We start from the raw sequence: 21,841 nt of genomic DNA, 5'->3' as shown, positions 1-21,841 counted from the left end.
CATACCCGGCGCACTTAGTGCGAGAAAGCAAAAGCCACATTTTTGATGGATGGAATGCAGAACAAATCAAAACATTTACCCCCAGTCAAGAGATATGGGTTAAATCCATCATTCTTTTGCTCACCATGCCACCCCAGTTTAGACCTGGTCATATGCAAATCAGTCTTGACCCTGTGCCTCATGGGAACAGTCCAGGCCGAACTCCCAAGCCAGGTCCTCCCTGGACCGGAAACAAGCATCCTAGGACCTGTTAGCCCGAAACGGGTCGCAGGATGCTTATTTCTGATCCAGGGAAGACATAGCTTGGCAGTTCGGCCTGGACTGTTCCCACGAGGCACAGGGTCCTGACTAATTTGCATATAGCTCTGTCTGAAAAGGGGTGGAGAAGTGAGCTAAAGTACGATGATGGATTCAACCCCGATCTGTAACTGGGGGTGAGTGTCTGAAAAGTTTCAGCGCTCCGTCCATCATCTCCTTGTGTTTGCTTTGTTCGCCCTAACTTGGCAGAGTATGCCCAGACGTGGGTTCTTTGCTCACTTTGCCACTGGTTTCGAGCTAGCCTGGCTGATGAGGGCTATTAGCCCGAAACCGGTCTCAGGATGCTTGTTTCCGGTCCAGGGAAGACATGGATTGGCAGTTCGGCTGGACTGTTCCCATGAGGCACAGGATCAAGACTGATTTTCATATAGCTCTGTCTGAACTGGGCTGGCGAAGTGAGCTAAAGAACGATGATGGATAAATGAAGGGCGTGCATAGGATGAAAAAAGTCTAAGGATTGACAGTAGAATTTTCAAAGTTCTTTATTTATCAAATTTGTAAGAAGGTTCAAAACAGAAAGTTCAGAAAACTCGTTTCGTTCTCAAAGAGAACTTCGTTAGGGCTGAAAGTGATAAAGACAAACATCGATGTACATAGAGGGAAAAATAAACAAAAAGCACCAAATATGAGTAAGAGAAGGGAAACATAGAGAGGCTCAAAAAACATGAAAAACCGATAAGACATTGATATGAATATACAACACAATCACCAAAAATATCACAAAAAATATATACGTAAACAATTAACTAAAGCACACAGATGGTCACAACGCTGACATTGAACAGTTAGTTGTTGCAAAAATGAAGCAAACATAAATATGAATATACAGCACAATCACAAACAATATACATAGACAGTTAAATAAAGTGCACTAATGGTCACAACGCTGACATTGAACAGTTGTTTATTGCAATTTATGAAGAAAAAGACAAAGGAAACAAAATGAAAGAAGGGACAATTGTATAACATATTTACAGATACGTAAAAAATAGACACATGGTGTCCTTGACCATTTTTACCCTGAAGTAATTGATATATAAAAATGAGCACATTCAACGCCTCAATATCCCCCAAAAAGAGATGCATATAATGCACTTAGCTGAAGGTCTAGTGGAGTGACGGACAAAAACCTTTTGCAAGCAGAGCATTCAATAATAATAAATTCAAATAGCAGACAAAAATGTTTTGAAACCAAGAAAGCCAAATAGAAACAAGGCATAGTTAGGAAAAAATATATAGAGTGAGAGGAGATAAGAAGGAAAATAAAATAGAGAAGTGGGTAGAGAAAGGAATCATACGGCTATTTGTAGATACAAGGAATTTTCCAGCAGAAAAATATCTCACCTTCTGAGGGCAATAACCGTTCCGAAGGGGGAATGCGATGGTATGCCAAGTGTTCAGTGTGGAAGTTCTTCTAAGGGCAGTTATCTTCCCAGAGGGAAAAAAGAAAAGCTTGGCAAGCGTTGTGTGAAACCACATAAAACCTGAAAATAGTGGGAGCCAGGTGACCTTTTAGTGTTCGAAAAGGGAAAAATTAATTGAATAAATTAATCTAATTCATAGACAGTAAGGATGGTGGGTGAAAAGTGGGGAATCCTAAAATAAGTGTGGAGAGAAATAGGAAATGTGTTTGACCTCTATGCGGCATAGTTCATTCGGAGGTCACGGTCCTGCTCTCAAAATAATGACATCAAGTTCTGTTCATCAAAGGTGTAGACGTGTATTGAATCTTCTAAGGTGACAAATATCAGAGTTGTCATAATTTAATAAAATTGTATAAATGGGCAATAACCATCAGACTTGAGGTCATAAAAATTACCTGAATAATAAAGACGCAAACACACAGTAAAGTAGATGCTCCAGGCAGTAACTCTGGAGTAATGAGGGAATTGGTCCCCGGCCAAGTAGGGCCTAAACAATGAAAAGGAAAAATGTTAATACGCTCTACTTAAAAGGTTTTTGGAAGAAAACTCGCTTGTGTAGTCCGATGCAAAGGTATAGAAGGTGTGCTCCAAAAGCAAAAAAGGGGGGAAGCCTAGGGTCTGCTGATAACGATAAAGTTGCAGTCGCGCTGGGGTACTGGGTAGGATTCTAGCTATTGTAGGGAGTAAAATGTAAGTTATTCTAGAGACTGGAAACCATATGTAGAAAGTGGTTTCCTACTAGCCATGGGAGGAGCTGGGAATGAGAATGTATTGTGCTTAAAATAACAACGAACACCATGGACAAACCTATTGTAGGATGTAAAATGTAAGCGAACAGTGTCAAAAGAACTAGTGTACGTGCTCTAGTTCTAGGGAGTTTAGTAATAAATGGACAGGGAGAAAAGCGCATCGGAAGTGCGTAGGTCGTTTCTTTATTAAAAGTGTAAGGAAGTAATAGCCGATGATTAATATTCGGCACATAAAGTCGCGTTAAAGTCCAAAGAGACAAATAGTTAAAATGTAAAGGGAGCATTGTGGTCTTGCTAAGGACAAAGGATAGTGTCAAGGAGCCTGTGGACACGCTCAAGAAAGGAAGTAAATGTCAATGAATACTATCCGCGGGGGGCGTGACGCATTATTCGCCGACTAAACAAATAATTAAAGGGTAAAGGTAGCGCTAGGGTCATCGAAAAGTGTCCAGGAGCTTGTGGACGCACTCAAGCAAGGAAGTAAAATGCCAATGAATGCTGTAAGCGTGGAGCGCGGCGCATTAAGTCGCGTTAGGGTCCAAAGAAACAAATAGTTAAAAGGAGCATTGTGGTCTCTCTAAGAACAGAGAGTAGTAGCCAGGAGCTTATGGACGCGCTCAAGGACAGAAAATAGTGTCCAGGAGCTTTTGGACCCGCTCAAGAAAGGGAGTAAATGCCAATGGATATAATTTGCGGGTGGCGCGGCGCACTAAGGCGTTCGAGAGTCCAAAGAAACTAAAGTTAAAATGTGAAAGGAGCGTTGTGGTCTCGCAAGGGTCAGAGTATGGCGTCAAGGGGCTTGTGTGCGCGCTCAAGTTCGGCAAAATTAATAGAAAAGAAAACAAGCTTTTGCAATGCAATAGGTCTCGCATTTAAGAAATTCTCAATTACGAGAAGTATTGCATTGCAAATGGTAGTTTTCAAGAGCGACCTATGCCACACTTTCAGTTTAATTGTGGTGGGGCCCTTTTCCTTAGACATGGCTCGTCTAAAGCAAGTGGCGTGGCCGCCATTAACGTGAAAGCGTGGCATAGGGCGATTTACAATCAAAAGTTAACTAAAAAATAGGGAAAATAACCATACGGCCGCAAATAAATCAAAGGCGCCTCCCCCAATGTGGTGTGGTGTGCCGTGCTATGGGAAAAAATCTATAAAGCCTTACGAGAGAGCGTGGTGAAAAGCATTTACCAAAATAGTGCTGGAGGCTGTAATTAAAGCCTACCGAGCACCAGCACGCGTAACATTGGAGGTTACAAATCTGTTCTGTGACAATCATGCCTTTTTAGGTCTAGTGAGAATCTATCTCCACTCTACCTTCCTCGAGGATTCGATACTTCATCCAAATTGAATTGTATGGGGCAATGACTTTTGACCAATTGCATACAAGTGTTTTGTTTTAATTCAAGGGATACTTTCTGGTGCTGTGTGATCAGGTGCCCAAGCTCTGCATTATGTCATTAATGTATAGTGTAATGTTTCTGCAAGAGGTTATGTTGAATGAACTCATAATATCATTAAATGGGTGACCATTATGTACCTTTTTGTATACAGATTACAAATACATATCATGCCTACACATGCTTTGTCCTCCATATCTTTTGTGCGATAGGAGACGCATAGAGAAGCCTTATGTTATTTTAGTTGTTCCGGGGCAGTGAGCCCCAAAGATGGCAGTACTCTCTCATTTTTGGCTAAATTGATGGGGATCAAAGCTTTTGCCCTCCTTGCCACTGGAGGTAAAGAATTCGTTGCCAAAGCCCTAAACCTGTGACCTGTTTTCAGGTCAACACCTTCAAGTCCTGATCCTAAGATGTTAAGGAGGGTGTCTATCTTTTTCCGCTTTCAGGTCAGTCGGAGAAATGCACTACACTGCCTGCAATTGTTTTGTTCTGTTATCTGTTTTCTTCTCTGGACCATTTGCACTTTGTACTGTGCACCAAATAGATGGAAAAGAACCACTTGAAGTACATACAGTCTGTTGACAATATTAGAGGGTCCCTTGAAACTGAATTGTCTCACATACTATGGCTGGTTCATTGTAATCTATTTCAGCCTCGGCAGTTTGCACACACAGATAGAGCTGCTGAGTTTGACATGATACAGTGGCCTCTGCCGGCAGACTGCCAGGCCAAGGTGCTTACAGGAAGTGGACATTTTCTGCTGTGCAGACCATCCATCCATGAAAGAACGGATAAGGAGCGAAGTATTATTATTAACAGGACGGGGCCTCTGCACGCATGGAGGGGATTATGTCAATGTTTGGCTGGTTCCACCAACGTACACAAAAATCGAAATTGTTCACAATGTGACACAAGGAAAGAAAGGAAAAAAAAATGACTGAGGCTCTTAAGCTCCTTAAAAACGGCTTGGCCGCTCGCTCACTCTCTGTGCGCACGCTGTTTGCCTGCTCGCGGTTGCTTTCACTTTTATTTTTTTTTGTGCTTTTGCTCGTGCCTTCGAAGTGCATGAAGCGGTCCACAAAAGTGAAAGCAACCGCGAGCAGGCAAACCGCGTGCACGCAGAGAGGAAGCGAGTGGCCGGGCCGAGCCGTAATTATTAAAGTGCGCGGTGGGAGACGCCATGCGCGCGCATATCGCCTGTCCGGGCGCGCACATGGTTTGTCTCCCTTCGTGAAGGAAAGCCACAACAATAGAGTCTCGACAAGCGAAGCATCTGCGCTGCATTCACTAGGCGAGACCTAAAAAGAGCGAGACGAGCATCGGAACGCTTACCCAAGAGTCAGGGGACCAACGTCTGAGTTGCTGAAGGGTACGAACGATGATGGATTTAACCCAACTCTGTGACTGGGGGTGAGTGTCTGAAAAGTTTCAGTGCTCCGTCCATCATCTCCTTGTGTTTACTCTGTCAAATAGAGCATCAAAATGTCTGGAGGCATTTAGAAAACAGATGTTCTCCAGCCTTGTCTTCAAGTCTGTAAATCGACTGTCCACCCAGGACGATACTTGCGTGCATTGTGGGACATGGTGAGTGATATCTTGCCCACAGTCCCAGATGACCTTCATGCCAACCTCTAAAAATAATTCAGGGTGGCCAAGACGTAACGAAGTACATGACCCGATCGGGCCTAGATGGGCAAGAAAAACCCAATCCCTCGACCCATGCCTCTGCTATAAAAACTCTTTAGTTAACCCTCAGCAGCAAAATTCTCTTGTATACTCACAATTAGGTGTGCTTCTTATGAGACTCTAATAGCCAGATTTGTAGGACCCCCATGAAGGGACATGGGTTGGGACCCCTTGTAGTCACACACATTTGACACGGGGAGGGCGGCAGGGGATACCTATAAGCAGAAACATGCCGACCAGAGGGATGCAGGAGTAATGACCCTGGTATGCATCAACCATGTTATTTTTAATCATCCTGTAGATACGCAAAGCAGTAAAAGGGTACTTGAGATAACTTGGAGATTTTTATCTCACTGTGAAGGATCCTCGCTTTTTTAATTTGCAATGAGCGCTTCCTACTCACTTAGAGGAAGCCCATTCACCATAATTAAAATACTTTTCTTGGCAAATGAGGAGACCTGAGGATGAAGCATGGCACCTAGGCAGGTGCGTGAGGGTTCTTGTTACATTTTTTTAATTACCTGTTCTGATACACATTTCTGGACATTATTATGGGGCACCAAAAATTCAATCGTTTCTGTGGTGACTCCAGATGTACATATCTCTTGTATCAGGATTGCTAATTTGTGTTTACTATTTATAATTTGGAGGGCGCATCCCCTGGTGTTCGACTCCATTTGGTCCCTCCCCCCAACCCCCCACCTTGGTTTGTGGTGTTTCCTTTTATATGTGATTATAGTCTTACCAGGTCTTGTTACTTCTATCTTGTGAATGGAAGCCTACTGGTTCATTTACCCTAAGTTTGGCTACTCAAAGTGAACCCAGAATCCTAGCTCGGAGATCGCATGCGCTGGACATATGCATGTGTCCTAGAGAAGCTGGTATGTAGTTCAGTGGTACGTGCCTTTTAATTCCATTTTAAATGCCTAGCCTGCTCATGTGCACAAGATAAAGGTGAGGTTGTTTTCACTCCTGAGTTTAGAAGGATGGAACCCAGACACTGAAAGGGAGAAAGAAGAGACAAGCATTGCCTTAGAAATTCGACTAGGTACTTTCTGATACAGAGACTGCCTTTTGGTGGATGGTAGTAGTAAAGGGTGGAACTGCACTATCTATTTTCAGTGTGTGAGTGGTCTTTAGAGGAGCAGCAGCTCTGTCTCACTTGCTGACACATGTGGCTGTTGATAGGATGCAGACTGTTCACACCTATTTGTGTTTCTATTGTGGGTCCTCCAGCCCGTAGTCAGCTCTGCTGTAAGGAGCGTTACTCAGGAGATAGTCTGAAAGACAGCCTAATGTGGACACATAAAAACTGAAACAACCAACACGGGTTCTGAAAAGGTAGCTTGAAAATCCACATCCCCGGTCTGCCATCTATGTATAAAAAGGGGAGATGTTAAGCCACTTGTTTCATTTCCAAGTTCTCAGCTGAGGAGGGGGTACTCTGCAGAGTAGTCAGAGGGCCACTCCGTACCAAGACTTGACATGTGTCTGACAACCAGATTCCTAGAGGGAATGAACCATCACCTGGGGTCCAAACAGAAGGAAGAATTGCTGACTTCTGGTAACCACAGAGTCATGCGTTAGCGAAAGGGAAGCAGTGCGCCAACCCTGCAGGAGGAGCTGACCGTTGGAAGGGTCCATAGCAGTTGATCCTAATTGAGGAATCCATCTAAAAGAGACTCACAACCTAAATCATATACTGGATTAGGAGCACTGATTAAACCGTGCAGCTTTGTTGGAGGAGCTGAGACATTGCTAAAGTGCGCCATGCGCTGTCCTCATGCCATACCCATCATTGGTAGCAAAGCACTTGAGCTGAGTGTGTCCGATTGGTTGGCCCAAGTAAATCCCAGGATTGATACTTCCATTTGGCACCAGCTGAGTGCTTCTGTCCACTGAACGGCATGACCGTAGTACTATCGACCCAGTGCCATATGGCTCCAAGTGCCCTGAAGGGTTAAAGATTGTAACAATAGATGTCCACCTAACATAGAATCCCTACCATTGAGAAGAGAATTTGACACTGTCCAAGAGGTGATACGCAAGAAGCTCTACTCTGAAGCAGAGAGGCTGTGTCTCAGAGGTGCTGAAGATCCCAGTGGCCCGGACTTGGTAAACTGGATTGTGGCCTGCCTCAAACTGGAGAGGACCCAGTCTGCCTGACCAAGACCCACCAAAATGATGGGACTTAGCTTGCTGAATCCACAAACCCCACTGGTGCCAACCAACCAATGGAGCCCAGAGGAGAGCCGCAAACAGAAGCACCTGATCCTGCCATGGTCTTCCAGTGTGCGGCCCATCCAGGCCCTGCTCACCGCGGGTGAACCTGCTGCTTGCAAGTAGTTCAGCAGGTTCAACACGGCAAAGGCCGTGCACTAGCCGGAACTGGTTAGAGACTAAACTGAAAAAAATGTAGTTTTTTTTATTTTGTACTCCCAATAGATGCTGTACATTGGTGTCATCTTGGTTTCAGGATTCCGATTCCAGAACTTTTGAGCTTCTGTTGATAGGAACAAGGTTAGTCAAGGATTTTACAGCTATTGAGCTTCTGTTAATAGGAACAAGGCTTTTGTCTGTCTTTCCCTCTACACAATAGAAGTGTAATCGTCTGTTTGAAGTTACTGAAGGCACCAGGTGCTATCAGAGGTGAGAGAGCACTTCAGCCCCAATAAAGATTACGCCACAGAAACCCCATGACCCTAAGGAAATGGAGGAGTGTGTGTGGGGAGTGCTTAGAGGGGGAAGCATCCATTTTGAACCACATACGATTACCCCAGCAATCGGGTATTCCAACATGATTGTATTGTGTAGTATTTTGCCTTCTGTGTAGTACAGTACTCTTATAAAGAGAAGCAATGGACTGGACATTTAACTTATTGCAGTGCTCGGGCTAGTGTTGAGTGCTGAGCCTAAGTAACCTTACATGAACCTCCCCGAGAAGCTGTGACTGCTCAACATTGCTACCACTGAAAGTCAAGTGCTGAAACGGTTGTACTTGGCCCATTTGGCAGAGCCATAGAAGTACAAGCCCTGCGAGAGTAAAGGGCAATGACGTCAGAGCCCGCGGCTGTGTTCTAATATCCCATGCCTGTCTCAAGGCCTCCTGAAAGCAGTCGGTCAGAAAATGAAACAATAACTAGACCTTAATCAACGCTCTTGGGTTTCTGACTTTGTGAATCGTGTCTAATAAGAGAAGGAACAGTTTTGCATAGATGAAGGATAGGAACCGTAAGCAAGTCCATGCTTGAATTGAAGTAATTGGCACCCAGTATAATATGTTTGAAGTCCTACTGCCAAATAGCATCTCCATATATAAGGAAGGTATACTGGGAATGTCAGCCTGCTTAAAAGATTTCTGCAAATCTCAAACGTCCTCTTTCCAGTGGGTTTACCACACACTGTAGTTTTTAAGGATGTGCCTTCTTTGATTTCACTCCTTTGATTGTCACAGAAACAGCAGTCATGTAAAGTCTCGTAGAGACGACAACCCTAGGCAACACTATACATAGTGTGTTCTTTCCGAACACTGACAATTCAAGAATAAATCCTAATTTTACTCTTTACATTTTACTCATGATTTGAAACCGCAAATGCCCTGTCAGTAGATATTAGGAGGAAAGGAGTAACGAAAACGCGTTTAAACTGTGTCCTAGCAAAACTTTAAAAATAATCTGACTCAAGAGTATTGATGTCCTGAAAATACATTAAATAAGGCAAAACTTAAAGATGCTTTTTTTCTACCGGACATGGTGGCTAAATTCTTGGTGGAGAATCAGTTTCTTAAAATTAGAATTTCGAAACTGGTTCATCTTTGTGCCTTATCAAGTATACGCATGGTTTAAGGGCAATTCAAACTTGAAATGAGTGCATTGTTTGCTTGTATTTTTGTGGTCGTTCTCGGAACTGTGCTCGTTTTTTTTTTTTTTTTTTTTTTTACGAACCATACTAATATTCCTAGTTGGCCCAAATTCCCATTGTCTATGGATCTTAATTTGTGCACTTCTATAGTTCTATGTAAAACATTATTAAGTCTCCTTTCTACAAGTTTCATTAGCTGGTTGTTAGTCAACCTAAGGGAACAGTCCATGCTTTCAAGTTGGGAGGTTATCAATTAGATGCTTCAGTAAGCATTAGAATTGTCACGACCCGGAACGCCCGCGCGGTGCGAGTGAAGCGCGCGCAGGGAGTAAAACTACATCTCCCAGCATGCCGAAGGGCAAGCGCAACCACGGGACCTATATAGGCCCCGCCTTCCCTCGCTCCGGCGCTTGTCAACCTTAGTTTGAAATCCAAACGAGCCCGGAACGCTGCTCGCGTTCCTCTTAACCCAGCGAACCACCAGCTACCTCGTTCCAACTGGAACCTCCCGCTTCATCGTCTGCACCGGCGGCCGAGCCCAGTCAGGGGGAAGAGTCGGCTCCTACGACCCACCGATTCCCGATTCCCGTCACGCCAACGGACGACCCGTGACGCTCCAGAAGCCCGGAGGCCTTGTTGCTTTGCCTACGCACCCCTACCTGCTCAGGCTAGAACGCAGGGACGCCTTCACCGGACGCCGCGTTAGCCTGCAGGAGGTGGGGAACGACTTCCAACACCCCCTTTTGTTGTCTCCTTGTGTTTATCCCCGTAGAGCAGCCCGTTTGTTTTCAGGCTGCTCCTTCACACTGCACCTGCCTTAAGGAATCCTCCTCCTTCCCGCTTGGAGCCGCATGAAAGGCTCGGAGAGCGTCCCGGACAGCACTCCCTATGCGCTTGGAGACGTTTGAAAGGCTCGGAGAGCGGCATAGACCCTAGACCTCGCCCTGTGCTACCGCGCTGAACCCGTGAGTACTGCTCCACGACCTAGGACCCTGTGTTATCCTTCGGTGGGCGAGGGGAGGGGACTCTTCTGCGGGACCCCGGTTTTCTCACTCTGCTGTCTCTTTACAGGGTCGCGAAGGAGGCACGCAGGAGTGAGGTTACCTTCAGACGTGCTACCCCCCTTCGAGAGTTCTTCCCATACCCCTATCCTGGGATTCCTTCCGTTCCCTCTCCCCCTGAGGGTGGTGTCCCCCGCTCGACGTCCTACTAAGGGGTTGGCGGCAACACCACACAGGAGGGGAGGGTTCTTAGCATCGCTCCCGCTGTATCCGGCTTATGAGGTGAGTGGCCCTCGACCTTCCATCTCACAGAACCTGACAGGTTGACAAGCCCACGGATACCTACAGCCTGAGCGATGGATGTGGATACCACCCTAGCCGCAATATTAGAGACCTTAACTGCCCTGCGCGGGGAGGTAGATGCCTTCCGGGCCGAAAACTCCGCGCTTAAGCAAGAGATGGGCACCATGAGAAGAGAGGTGGCAGGCCTCTCCCGCCAAAAGGGAACTGGGGCTGTAGGAAGCTCATATATCAGAGGCTAGACTCTGCCACCCCCTTTTACTTCGCAAACGCCAGCTACGGATGGGGGAGCGACCGCTTCCGTAGGGGGACAGGGCACAGGGGTCTTCCCGCATACCTCCTTCTCTTCCGTGTCACAACCGGGTTCGTCACCTATACATGTCATCCAACCCATGCACCTGCCCCTCGCCCCTCCAGAAAGATTCTTTGGAGACCCAAAGAAATTTGGGGTGTTCATGGGACAGTGTAGACTGCATTTTCTATGCAAACCCGCTGTCTTTCCGACGGATCAAGCAAAAACTGCCTTTGTGCTGTCCTACCTCGGAGGTAATGCAGCGAACTGGTCCTTTCCCCTGATAGAACGCGACGACCCAGTGTTATACAATTTCCCGAACTTCTGTGTGGAGATGCGACGGCTATTCGACCGGAAAGGTCATCAGTTGTCCTTGGATAAAGAACTCCTGTCCCTGAAGCAAGGTACACAGGACTTGCTTACTTACATCACCACTTTCAACCGGCTGATCGTGGAAACGGAGTGGCCCGAGGAAAAACGGACGTCGCTGTTTTATCAAGGATTGAGAGGGGAGTTGAAGGACGTGCTGGCCCAAGTGGTTCAGCTACCCGCCACGTGTGAGGAACTAATTGACCTGACAGTTCAGCTAGACCACCGTCTTCAGGAGCGGAAGGGAGACAAGCTGAGAGCGGAACCGAGGTTCGTCCCTTCGAGGCTCCGTATCATGCCCGAAGAACGAAGTACCCCAAGTGATGGGTCGGAGCCCATGCAGATCGGGGGAATTAGAGGCCCCCTCAGTCCAGCCGAAAGAGAGAAAAGGAGAAGCCAGAAATTGTGCTTATACTGCGGGAAACCAGGGCACTTCATCAAAGAGTGTAAGAGCCGGATGAAAACCGTGAGCCCAGGAAGAACCGGGGACAAGACCCTGTCGGTGGTGAACACAGCAGCCGAGTATTCGGAAAACTGATGTCCTCAAACAAGGTGGAGACCCCCTGTTTGAGGCCTACGGTCACCAAGGTCTCACCCGCAGTAGCCAACACCCTGCAGTCATCCGTAGCCCACATGAACGTTTGTGCCGTGCTGGACTTGCCCTCAGAGATATCCGTGGTTGTCCACGCCTTATTAGACTCGGGGGCTACTGGCAACTTTATAGATCAAAAGTACGCCAAAGAACTTCGCCTGCCTTGTGATCAAAAGGAGGCGCCTGAGAGGGTGAAGGCCGTGGACGGATCGGCACTGACGTCGGGTCCTGTGCGGTTTCATACACATCCGGTCCGGATGCAGATCGGAGAAAACCATGTGGAACGCATAAGCTTTGATCTGATCGACGCTCCCCAGTTTAAACTAATCCTAGGAATGCCGTGGTTAACGCTACATGACCCTCTGGTGAGATGGGCCGCTCGCAAGGTGACTCTGAACTCTCCTTTTTGTCGCGACCACTGTACCATGAAGGCCGAGAAGTGCACCCTACCAACAGCGAGTCCAGCCGCAATGCTCGCTAGCGCAGGCTCGGATTCAGTGGTGTGCTGTCTATCAACACTACCTGAAGTATATGACGAATACAAGGCAGTGTTCGACAAAAAAGAAGCAAGCCAGCTGCCTCCCCATCGGGAGTACGATTGTGTCATCGAACTGGAAGCGGGGGCCAGCATTCCCTGTAGCCGGATCTATGCCCTCACCGAAGCCGAAACAACTTACCTGCAGCAATACCTAGCAGACATGTTGGCCTCCGGATTTATACGCACCTCTTCCTCTCCCGCGTCCTCGCCTATCTTCTTTATACCGAAGAAGGAAGGGGGATTGAGGGCATGTATTGACTACCGGGCCATCAACAGAGTGACAGTGAAGAATCGGTACCCACTACCTCTGATTCCAGTACTGTTGGACCAGTTGAAGACAGCCCAGGTCTTTACCAAGCTGGACCTCAGGGGTGCGTATCATCTGGTACGGGTGAGGCGGGGGGACGAGTGGAAAACGGCGTTCAGAACAAAGTTCGGGCTGTACGAATACCGAGTCATGCCGTTCGGTCTCTGTAACGCCCCCGCCGCCTTTCAGTTCTTTATGGACGAAGTGCTGAGAGGGCTTTTGGACGTCTCATGTATCGTCTACATAGACGACATCCTAGTCTATTCTGCCTCAATGGATGAGCACGTGCGGCATGTTTCAGCGGTACTGGAACGTCTGAAACAACACTCCCTTTACGCTAAATTGGAAAAATGCCTGTTTCACGTCCCGGAGGTAGAATTCCTAGGGTATGTCATCGGCCCTGGTGGAGTATGCATGGATGACAAAAAGACGAGAGCCATCATCGAGTGGAAAACACCCACCACAGTGAAGACCTTGCAAAGTTTCCTCGGTTTTGCAAATTTCTACCGGCGGTTCATCCAAGGCTTCTCTCATATAATCCAGCCTCTTACCAAGTTACTGCGAAAAGGAGCGAAGTTTGAGTGGTCGGAAGCATCAGAACGAGCGTTCCAGGCCCTGAAGCGTTGTTTCACCACGGCACCTGTGTTGCGACATCCAGACGCGGAGCAGCCCTTTGTACTGGAGACTGATGCATCGCAGTTTGCTGTGGGAGGAATCCTATCACAACGGCATCCGGACACGGGCCAACTACACCCCATTGCCTTCTTTTCCAAAAAACTTTCCCCTTGTGAAACCAATTACAGCATTACAGATAAAGAGCTGCTGGCGATTAAGAAAGGATGTGAGGAGTGGCGGCACCACCTACTGGGAGCTCGACATACAGTGGAGATATACACGGACCACCGAAATCTCCTGTTCTTAAAGACAGCCAGGGCTCTTACTCCCAGACAACTCCGCTGGTCGTTATTTTTTTCCGACTATGACTTTGTGATTCGATACCGGCCAGGGCCGCAGAATGGAAAGGCAGATGCCTAATCAAGACTTCAGCACCCTCCTGAATCCGGTGACCAGTCCCCCGAGGAACCCCCCGTCATTCTGCAAAAGGCCTCCTTTCCAGAGGAACTCCTAGCCGCAACCAGCGTAGACGACTTCTTAGAGGACGTGCGCAAGCAGACTGACACGGTAGACTCACCTGCATGGGTGGCAGAACACCCCACCCGTCGCTCCACCTCCCAACGTCTCTTGTACCATGAGAACAAATTGTTTCTGCCTTCGGAAGAATTAAGACAACACGCCCTCTACTGGGTACATGACACACCCCTAGGGGGGCATTTGGGAGCCCTCAAGACCACTCAAGCTCTGCAGCGTTACTTCTGGTGGGCAACCTTGAGAGCAGATACTACTCGTTACGTGTCAGAGTGTGCGGTCTGCGTGCAAGGAAAAGCGCTGCATCAGAAGCCCTGCGGAACGCTGCATTCTATCCCTATTCCTCCATCTCCCTGGCACACGGTGTCCATGGACTTCATCGTGGACATGCCCCCTAGTCTGGGCCAGAACACCATCTTGGTGGTAGTGGACCACCTTACTAAAATGGGTCATTTTGTAGCCCTCGACAAACTGCCTTCGTCCGTCTCTCTCGCCCTCATCTTCCTACAACAGATAGTGCGCTTACACGGCATACCGGCTGTTCTCATCACGGACCGAGGGACGCAATTTACATCTCGTTTTTGGAAGGCGTTGTGTGAGGTAATGAAGATTGATGCCCGCCTTTCCACGAGCTACCATCCACAGACCGACGGGAAGACGGAGAGGTTGAATCAATCCTTGGAACAGTACCTCCGCTGCTTCACCTTGTCACATGAGGAGGAGTGGAGCCGGCTGTTGTGGCTAGCCGAGTTCACCTACAACAACGCCGACCATTCCTCTCTGGGGTGCTCACCTTTCTATTGTCTGTTAGGTCACCACCCAAACATGCTACCCTTCGAATGGCCAGTACTAACACAACATCCCACCATACAGGAACACCACTCACACCTCCGTTCCATACTCCAGGCATCTAAGGTACAGTTAGCTGCGGCGCAGAGGCACGACAAAAAATACGCAGATAAACGAAGGGCACCTGAACCCGCATACAAAGTAGGGGACAAGGTATGGCTTAGCACTCGACACCTGAAATTCAAGGGCAACACCCGTCTACAGCCCCGATATGTAGGGCCCTATGCCATAACCAAAGTAATAAATCCGGTAGCAATGAAGCTGGACCTCCCCACTTCTTGGCGCATCCACCCAGTGTTCCATGTATCGTTGTTGAAACCATGCCTCCCACATACCAGGATCCTCTCAAAAACCCTGCCTGTACTGGTAGAGGATGGAGAAGAATACGAGGTCAAGACGATTCTCGACGTAAAACGGGTGAAGGGGAGGCTCCTTTACTTAATCGACTGGAAAGGGTACGGACCAGAGGAGAGGTCATGGGAACCCGTGGCTAACCTACACTGCCCTGTTTTGCTAAGACGCTTTCACGCATCCCATCCTTCCAAACCTGGGGGCCCGTCGAGACGCCGGGCGCAGGGAGGGGGTTCTGTCACGACCCGGAACGCCCGCGCGGTGCGAGTGAAGCGCGCGCAGGGAGTAAAACTACATCTCCCAGCATGCCGAAGGGCAAGCGCAACCACGGGACCTATATAGGCCCCGCCTTCCCTCGCTCCGGCGCTTGTCAACCTTAGTTTGAAATCCAAACGAGCCCGGAACGCTGCTCGCGTTCCTCTTAACCCAGCGAACCACCAGCTACCTCGTTCCAACTGGAACCTCCCGCTTCATCGTCTGCACCGGCGGCCGAGCCCAGTCAGGGGGAAGAGTCGGCTCCTACGACCCACCGATTCCCGATTCCCGTCACGCCAACGGACGACCCGTGACGCTCCAGAAGCCCGGAGGCCTTGTTGCTTTGCCTACGCACCCCTACCTGCTCAGGCTAGAACGCAGGGACGCCTTCACCGGACGCCGCGTTAGCCTGCAGGAGGTGGGGAACGACTTCCAACACCCCCTTTTGTTGTCTCCTTGTGTTTATCCCCGTAGGGCAGCCCGTTTGTTTTCAGGCTGCTCCTTCACACTGCACCTGCCTTAAGGAATCCTCCTCCTTCCCGCTTGGAGCCGCATGAAAGGCTCGGAGAGCGTCCCGGACAGCACTCCCTATGCGCTTGGAGCCGTTTGAAAGGCTCGGAGAGCGACATAGACCCTAGACCTCGCCCTGTGCTACCGCGCTGAACCCGTGAGTACTGCTCCACGACCTAGGACCCTGTGTTATCCTTCGGTGGGCGAGGGGAGGGGACTCTTCTGCGGGACCCCGGTTTTCTCACTCTGCTGTCTCTTTACAGGGTCGCGAAGGAGGCACGCAGGAGTGAGGTTACCTTCAGACGTGCTACCCCCCTTCGAGAGTTCTTCCCATACCCCTATCCTGGGATTCCTTCCGTTCCCTCTCCCCCTGAGGGTGGTGTCCCCCGCTCGACGTCCTACTAAGGGGTTGGCGGCAACACCACACAGGAGTGGAGGGTTCTTAGCATCGCTCCCGCTGTATCCGGCTTATGAGATGAGTGGCCCTCGACCTTCCATCTCACAGAACCTGACAAGAATCCTTCAACTTGATCGCTAAATGCCAAGACCTTAAGAACTCTGTGGAATTCTTATGTTTTTGTGACCAGCTTTGTGAATTTCCTTTTTTGTCTCATCAAACGTGAGTGCTACATTAGACATTTGCAGTGGCTTGTCGTCGTTTGGTTAGGCTTATAGGGTTAATAAATCCCAAGCTCTGGTTCATGCCACATCCAAACCAAGTGCATCGCGAATGAAACTCATTTATGTCCTAGAAGTGATTTTAGTGTTATGCAATTACCGCCCTTCTGTAGAAGACAGCTATTTAAAAAAATCATTTGCATTTTTAATTGTAGTATTACTTTATACTTGGCTATGCTTACTAGAAATAAAAATATGTTTTTTGACTTTTTACATTGTAGAGTGTGGAAACATTTGAAATTCCTTGCAGAGAATCAGAAAGTGAAATAATAGAAGATAAAAAGACACACCACATGTGAGTACAATGCAACATACTTGACTGCCTACCTTTGCCTAGAGCTTTGTTATCAGGATTATTTTATTGGCTCACGTGCGCCAGCGTTGACAACACCATAACCTAAAGATGGGTCATAATAGACTTGGTGACCACTGATTCAACAAGAACTTTAACATGTAGTTTCTGTGTGATCATTTACTTATCAAACATATTTTTAGCGTAATCATTGATATGCTAAGCATAACAAGTCAATAAGAAACCCCATAAATATAAACTCTGAACTACAAGATCTAAACATTTCTTTACATTAAAATAGCACAAGGCCACAAACATTTGCCATAAATGACCCATTCTTGTCTTTTTGTAAAACAACATTAATTGGATTATTTTGCTTCCATCTTAAACTGCAAACTAAAGTGCACTATTCATTTAAATAATTAATTTTAAGCATTTCATAACATAAACTGCTTTCAGTGAAAGAATTACGTCGTTTCCAATCGTACGTTAAAAAGAGCCAACATAAATTTAAGGGTGAATATGCATTCACTTACTTGGTATTATTCCAGAGCACGTGCAAAACTCGGGAGCGTCCAAGCTCTTTATATAGGTTTGTGGTGTATGACCGATATATAGGAACAATCATAGGTATGCATATCATATACATTCATCATATATACTATATGTATAAAGAGAATACATAACAGGTAACTGTGTCTCTGAAAGAGACACGTTAGTGAGAGATTCCTTACCTTAGAATATCCCCCAGGCGTCAGACTGGATCCGGAAAGTTTTTTGTCAGCAGTACCCCTGCGTGTCGCTAGGCGTCGTCGTACAGCTCCGCGTACGTCGCTGGCGTCGTAGTCGCCGAGATGACGTCGTCAGAGCTACTTAGATGCGCCCACGCGCTCTGACGTCAGTTCTTTCTTTTTCCACGTCAGCAAGCTCAGATCCGAGAGAGAGCGGTACTCCTAGTTATTACTTTAACTTGGTTTTTGAGAACTTGTTTCTCTTGTTTTGTCGAGTACTCTACACCTGGTGCAGTAGGGATGCCCGAGTTTAAGTCCTGTAGGGCCTGCCGTCGGAACATGTCGGTGGCGGACCCGCATGAGGTGTGTCTCTTCTGCTTGGGACACGCCCATGACCCCGAGGCGTGCCCCGATTGTCGGGCCATGGCGCCAAAAGCTTTGCGGGAGCGTTCCCGAAAGTTGTTGGAAGCCCGGCAATCGGTTCTGCGCCGATCGAGGTCCTGCTCCCTTGGGAGATCAAGTGACCGGTCGCGGACCCGACACCATTGCTCGTCGGACTCTGGGACAGGTAAGTCAAGGCGCCATAAAAAGTCAAAGAAGCGTCGTCGCTCTTCGTCTACCCCTCACTGGTAGCAGGACGTGGTGGAGGGGGCGGGTGGTCACTCCCCTGCGGCTCCGGTGGAGCCTCCATCATTGGCTGCGGCCTACCCACCTTTCCCGGGTCCGCACGCAATGCAGGAAGAAATACAGGTATTCCTGTCGGCCATGCGCCGTTTGTTTCCCACGCCGGATACCTCCGGAGCTCCTTTGGGCACCGTGAACCTCTGGGGTGGTTCTACCCCCGTGCCGCCGTCTTTGGCCCCGGCTACACCGGCACGATACCCTGTGGCGCCACCGGCTCCGTGCCTCGGCGCCGCCTCGGGTGTCAGGGACGACACCGGATACGGCGCCGGACTGCGTCGGACCTGGATTGGTCTATTACCCCCCGATTTCTATTCCAGGTGGGGAGTTTATCCCATTTCCCAGGGCACCTCGTCCTTACCGGCCTCTTCAACAGCCGGTGGACAAAGGGGAGTACTGGGAGGGGTCTGAGGACCCTCTCGCAGCTCAATGCGAGGATTAGCCGAAGTGGAAGGGTGATATGGAAGGTCCAGGCGATCTGGATTTCTCTCTAACCCTGGTACACTGTCCCCATCTTCCGTGGCTACGGAGGAGGTTGGGACTTTTTCTGTGGTGTTGCGCAGGGTGGCTGAGGCTCTTAACCTCAAGCTCCCTTCTGTACCTATCAGGATCAATCTCCTGACCAAAGTGCTGCAGCCAGCGTCCTCCTCCGCGGAGCCACTGCTGCCCTTCAACGACACACTTACTGACATCCTGTTGAGCACCTGGAACAAACCTATCACAGGGGTTCCTGTAGATAAAGGTGTGGCACGCTGCCATCGCCCGTTTCGGGCTACCCCAGCTTTCTGACACAACACCCGACGCCTCAGAGTCTGGTTGTCCAGGCTTCTGGCTTGCCGGGCGCATTCCCTTCTGCTCCTCCGGACAAGGAATCTAAGAAACTGGAGCAGTTTGGGAAAAAGATTTACACTTCTGCCAGTTCCGGGTTGCGGGCGGTGAATACTGCGTGCCTGTTGGACCGCTATTCACATTCAAATCAAATCAGGTGTTTGTTAAGCACGACTACTCACCCGTAAGGGTCTCAAGGCGCTGTGGAGTGTGGGGGAGGGGGTTTGCAGGTTCCAGTCCATCAAGGAGGTAGTCTGTGGAAGAGCCAGGTTTTGAGGTTTCTTGCTAAGATGGGGAGCGATGTTCTCTGTCTGAGGTGGAGCGGAAGGTCGTTCCAGGCTCTGGCTGCGTGGAAGGAGGAGGAGCGGCCTCCCGATCTGGTCTTTCTGGTGTGGGGGACCACAGCGTAAGAGAGCTGGGCTGATCGTAGGGTCCTTTGGGGCGTGTGGAATTTGAGTCGGCTATTCAGGTATGCTGGTCCGGTGTCCTGGAGGGCCTTGTGAGCGTGGGTTAGCATCTTGAAGGTGACCCACACTCACAAGGTCCTCCATGACACCGGACCAGCATACCTGAATAGCCGACTCAAATTCCACGCACCCCAAAGGTGTGGTACACCGTGGCACAGGTGCTGCCTCAGTGCCCTGTGGAAGTTCGGGTGGTGCTCTCCCAGGCCATTACCGAGGGGAGAGATGCTGCTAAATTCACTATCCGTTGTGGACTTGACACGGCCTATTACCTCGGCAGGGCACTTTCCACAACGGTGGCGCTCTGCCGTTAAGCTTGGCTCAGAACTACTGGCTTCTCCGGGGATGTCCAGAACACTTTGTTGGACATGCCCTTTGATGGCACACGCCTCTTTGGTGACAAGCCGGCCTGCACCCAGGAACGCTTTAAGGGCTACCGTCCAGTCCTTAGGTCTCGCCACCACGCGCACTCCCTCGGGGTCTGCTTTTTGCTCCTTTCGAGGTCAGGGTCGAGGCGCCCAAGCACGTTCCTTTCAGAACCGCCGGCCAGCGCAGCCGCAGTCTCAGCGCAGCCATGGTCGTGGGGCCTGCGGTGGTGGGTCCCGAGGCCAGCAGGCGGCTTAATCCACCACCGCCTCAAAACCTTCCTAGTCCGGTGTTTCAGGCCCACCAATGCAGCGGGCGGCAGGATTCACCATCACCTCCCCCACTGGCACACCATCACTTCGGACAGCTGGGTTCTGCCGATAGTCCAAAGAAGCTACTCCCTCCCCTTCGAGTCTACCCCTCCAGCCATGTCTCCTCAGTACCACCGCATGTCGGGGGATCACTTGGCACTTCTCCAGCAGGAAGTTGCGGCCTTCTTGGCCAAGGGGCCCATCAAGCGCGTTCCGACGCCAGAAGTAGGTCATGGTTGTTACTCCCACTACTTCTTGGTTCCAAAGAAGCACAAAGGTATGCGCCCTATCTTAGACCTCCGGAACGTCAATCACTTCCTCAGGATGGAGAAGTTCAAGATGCTCACGCTTGCTCAGGTCTTGTCTGCTCTAGACCCGCAAGACTGGCTGGTAGCGTTGGACTTGCAGGATGCTTGTTTTCATATCCCCATCCTGCCAGCCCACCGGGTTACCACGAGCACTTTCAGTTCACCGTGCTCCCTTTCGGCCTTACCAGCGCCCCTCGGGTTTTCACGAAAGTGATGGCGGTGGTCGCAGCTCATCTGCGCAGATCAGGGGTTTCAGTCTTCCCCTATCTCGACGACTGGCTGTTGAAGGCGGGCTCGCCCCAGGCTGTCGTCTCCCACCTCCAGACTACGGCCGTCCTCCTGCATTTGCTGGGGTTCACCTTCAACGTGCCGAAGTCGTACCTGATTCCCTCTCAGAAGCTCTTCTTCATCGGAGCGGTTCTGGACACGGCGCACTTTCAGGTTTATCCTCCCGAACAGCGAGTCCGGTACATTCGGGCTATGATTCGGATCTTTCAGCCCTGGTCCTGGGTTTTGGTCAGGGAGACCCTGAGACTACTGGGCCTCGTGGCCTCCTGCATCCTGCTGATCAGTCATGCCAGCTGGCATATGCAGGCTCTGCAGTGCGACCTGAAGTTCCAATGGACGCAGCATCAGGGAAACCTGTTCGACTATGTCCAGATCTCAGAAGGCACTGCACAAGACTTGCATGGGTGGCTCACGGACCAGCGTTTGGTCAGCTGCAGATCCCTCTCCCTTCCCCAACTGGAGCTGAGTGGTGACGGATGCGTCCCTCCTGGGATGGGGCGGCCACATGGGAGAGGCGGAGATCAGAAGCCTCTGGTCTCCGGCGGAGTCCAAGCTCCATATCAATCTTTTGGAGCTCAGGGCGATCCTACTTGCACTGAAAGCATTCCTTCCCTCTGTCAAGGGGAGGGTAGTGCAGGTGTTCACAGACAACACCTCCACCATGTGGTAGTGCAACAAACAAGGCGGGGTGGGGTCGTGGACCCTATGTCAGGAGGCTCTGCGCCTCTGGACCTGGCTGAACATCAAGATATCTCCCTGACGGTTCAACACCTGGCAGGTTCTTTGAACGCCAGGGCGGACGAACTCAGCCGCTGGTGCCTACTGGATCACAAATGGCATCTTCGCTCGGAAGCGGCACAAGGTCTCTTTCAGCAGTGGGGAGAACCTTGGTTAGATCTATTCGCCACCGAAGAGAACGCTCAATATCAGCAGTTCTGCGCGTTGG

At 49.5% G+C, this 21,841-nt stretch overlaps 1 protein-coding gene across 3 annotated transcripts in view; it reads left to right on the top strand.

Annotated features, from left to right (window-relative positions):
- The window catches only part of CPLANE1 (ciliogenesis and planar polarity effector complex subunit 1), a 2,680,747-nt gene that overhangs the window by 1,130,520 nt on the left and 1,528,386 nt on the right, over nucleotides 1-21,841 (top strand). For all 3 annotated transcript variants that reach the window (XM_085631095.1, XM_085631092.1, XM_085631094.1), the window contains exon 30: nucleotides 16,848-16,921. In XM_085631095.1, coding sequence (XP_085487221.1) covers nucleotides 16,848-16,921 — 74 coding nt within the window. The remainder of the gene's footprint in view (nucleotides 1-16,847; nucleotides 16,922-21,841) is intronic.

The sequence above is a fragment of the Triturus cristatus genome, chromosome 2_1 (assembly GCF_964204655.1).
Source record: "Triturus cristatus chromosome 2_1, aTriCri1.1, whole genome shotgun sequence".
Taxonomy (NCBI): domain Eukaryota; kingdom Metazoa; phylum Chordata; class Amphibia; order Caudata; family Salamandridae; genus Triturus; species Triturus cristatus.
Note: the sequence above shows the minus strand (reverse complement) of the source record. Positions and strands in the feature narration are given on the sequence as shown.